The following is a 3,393-nucleotide window of genomic DNA, read 5'->3' on the forward strand; positions in this document are numbered from 1 at the left end:
GGCTCCAAATGTGAGAAGCGTGTGCAGTGATTGAGACACAGGTCCTTGGGGAGGAGGCTGATGTGCAGAGAGACCCTCTTTTTTTTTTTTTTTTTTTTAATTTGGTTTTTTTTTTTTTTTTTTTTAATTTGGTTTTTAAAGGTGAGTTGTGGGCACACTCTGAAATTCTCTTGTGAAAATTGTCCCACAGTGCTGACTTACAGCAGTTAAGGTGACGTGTAAGTTGCACTGAGGCTGGGCAGTGGTCCCTGCAGAGTGGAGCTGCCGCCCAGTGCTTCCTGGCCTCCCTGAGCCAGCCCAAGGTGGTTGCTCACGCGCAGGCTGCATCCTGCCAAAGCCCTCAGCTTTGTGCTGCCAGTCGGCTCCTGGAGAGGTCACCACGCAGCTGCGCAGTCAAGAATAGCACTTTTCCCCTCTTCTAGAACATGAGCTTTCCAAAGCTCTTGCCGTGGAGCCTTGCAAGCAAGTTGAGCCTAATGAATGTAGAAATAAGATTGTGGTACCATGTCATTCAAAAACTGGAAAGTATCTTTTAGGAAATTTGGCCATCTGATAAAGTGCCCCCAGCTCATGATATGGGTGTGCATGGAATTAGTTGATGGTTTGCTGAATCTTAAAAAAAATTTTTTTTTACCTTTTATTTTTATTTATTTGGTATAGAGTCTCACTATGCAGCTCTGACTCTAGTGATCCTCCTCTCTCAGCCTTCCCAGCCCTGGGCAGTTGATGGTTTCTTACTCTGGTATTTTGGAAACCTTACTCTCCCTCCAAATATATATAAAAAGGAAAATAAGCAAAAATATGGAGGGAGCAATTCAAATGTGATGGGTAAGGAGCTGGGGAGATAGCTGAGTTCAATCCCCAGTTCTGCAAAAAAAACAAAACAAAACAAAACATTTTTTTCTTTCTTTTCTCTCTCTCTCTCTCTCTCTCTCTCTCTCTCTCTCTCTCTCTCTCCCTCTTCCTCTCCCTCTCTCCCCCCCCCCCCCCCTTCCCTCCCTCTCTCCCTCCCCCCTTTCTTTCTTTGGATACAGGGTCTCATTACAGTTTGTGCTGGCCCTCTGCTCATGTTTGTAGCCCCTAGGCTGGTCTGGAACTCGAAGCGATCTTCCTGTCTTAACCTCCCTAGTGCTGGGATTACAGGCATGCACCACCATGCCTGGTTCTGGGCCAGCATGGCGTGTGGTACTAGGGACATTTTGAGCTCGCCAGACAGGCATTTATGCCACCCAGCTATCTCCCCAGCCCAAACATCTTTTTTTTTTATGTCAGTCATCTGAGTGGACAAGGAATTGCCAGTCCTACCAAGATGGTTTTTGAAGCAAAGTATGGTACAAAAGGGAGAAAGTGTAAAAGGTTGCACTTTCATAAGACTGTCCTGTGTAAATTCTTTGCTGTGCATTTCTTCTTCCAGTTTTACTTCAAGGTAGCAATGCCTGGACATTAGCATTTAGAAAACTGTCTTAGTACACAGTATAAAGCTCCATTCATTTTGAATGACATTTGGACCTCACATGGGTTGCTTGGTTTTGAACTAGTGAATTCAAGTCAGAAAATCTTACTGACATCTGGTATTTTTCTCTATACTTTGCTAAACCCTCGTGGACAGAAACACTAGTCATTGTCTTCAGAAAGTGTCTGATCTAGTGACCATGTGGTTGTGGTGGAATCAGACAAATTACTATCATGCCAGTGAAGTATCAACACAGGGAGATTTTCCTCAGACGGAGGGCATGTAGGCCCATTTGAAATAAATCTCAGAAGATGAGTAGATTGGCCTAGGATGGCTCCTTCTGTTGGCAGAGGGACAGCGTGGCTGGTGTTCACATATTTTATAATGAAGGCATGGGAGGTAATGCCAAAGGAAGGCCAAGGTGATGCTGGTACACCTGGTATGACTGACAGTCTAGCTCAGTGGTTAGCAGTGTTGAGCTTATCAAACTAGAAATTGACTCCCAACTCAACCTTGATATGTGACTGTGAACAGATTGCTTCATTTTTTCTTAGCTCACTTATTTGATAAATGAGCATAGTGCTCAAACAACTTTACTGCAATGGTGTATGAATGAAAAAGAGATAGTGAGTAATACAGGTCTCAGTGTTTTACATGTTCCTGTAGCGGTACTGGACTGTGAGGAGCATGGACAGCCTAATTCATGCAAGTCTTCGATTTTGATTTTTGCTAATGATGTATGTACAGCAGATCTCCTACATTTACGGCGTACAATCTGATTAGGTTTTTATGTATCAAATCATCACCACAATCAAATGAAAAACACACTCATCACTTTTAAGAAATTTGGCGTAAGATGTTTAAAGTAGAAAGTCTGGTTTGGAATGTGCAGGAAAATGGAGTGAGGGAATGACTGAAAGTGGAGAAATACGTAAGTTCAGAGACCACTGCTAGGTTCCAGGGAGGGGCCGGTAAGGCCGGGCACCAGGTGAGGGGGTTGGAGACGGGGCTGCAGGAGGACAGGCCTGAGGTGCCAGCATGCCCTGATCCCCATTCCTGCCTGGTGCCCAGAAGACAGTGGCTCTCGTGCCCCAGGCAGGCTTTCCTGCTGTGAAAGAGTCCTCTTTTAAAGTGTTTCTCCTTTCATTCTGTTTAGGGCTCAAGAGACAATCTCGCTTGTGGGACATCCAGCCTGACAGCCACCAAACAGTTGCTCCGTCCAAGAATCACAAGAGTCTGCCTCAGGGACTTGATATTCTGTATGGAACAGGAAAGGGACATGAAGTACTCTCGGGCTCTGTACCTTGCCCTTCTGAAGTGACTGCTCTTCTCACTGTCCAGATCCTTGTTGTTTACTGCCAAAGAAGACCAAAAGAGCATGGTTGCACTGTCCTGACATCTCAGTTTCTGGAGAACAGTCACCAACATGGAAGACCACTGTTTTCCGTTAATAAGCTTTTCTTAAATTTTACTGTACATCTCATAGGGTTCTTTTTTTTTTTAAATTTATGCACTTGGTACAGGGTCTCACTATGCAGCTTGGATTCATAGTGATCCTCCTGTTTTCAGCCTCCCCAGTACTGGGATTACAGGCGTGCACCACCATGCCCAGTCTTGGTGACTGGCTTAGCGTGCCCCAAGGGTGGGGCTGATGCAGCATGTGGTACTAGGAATCAAACCCCGGTCCCTGCGCTTGCCTAAGCGGGCGCTTAGTCCGCTGAGCTATCTTGCTGGCCCTCATGGGGTCCTTATAGACCAGAACTCCTCATTCATTGCCCTCTGAATATCGGTTATGAAGTACACTTTATGCAGAAGTAGCAGCTGCTACCTGAGTGTTTAATTACAGCAGGCTAAGGCCCTGCTTGTTACTACCTGCTTCCTTTACCTGACTGTAACATGAGGTGTCTCCCCTGGTAGCTGCCTAGCCCAGCCTGTGTGGA

The 3,393-nt window shown here is 45.6% G+C and overlaps 1 protein-coding gene across 1 annotated transcript in view; it reads left to right on the plus strand.

The window, feature by feature from the left end:
* Taf4b (TATA-box binding protein associated factor 4b) overlaps positions 1 to 2,958 on the plus strand; it is a gene marked incomplete at its 5' end in the record, with an annotated part of 144,285 nt that extends 141,327 nt beyond the window's left edge. The window contains one exon of the mRNA XM_023713331.1: positions 2,610 to 2,958. Coding sequence (XP_023569099.1) covers positions 2,610 to 2,774 — 165 coding nt within the window. The remainder of the gene's footprint in view (positions 1 to 2,609) is intronic.
* Between the last annotated feature and the right edge of the window lie 435 nt (positions 2,959 to 3,393).

The sequence above is a fragment of the Octodon degus genome, unplaced genomic scaffold (assembly GCF_000260255.1).
Source record: "Octodon degus isolate 3935 unplaced genomic scaffold, OctDeg1.0 scaffold00003, whole genome shotgun sequence".
Classification (NCBI taxonomy): Eukaryota; Metazoa; Chordata; class Mammalia; order Rodentia; family Octodontidae; genus Octodon; species Octodon degus.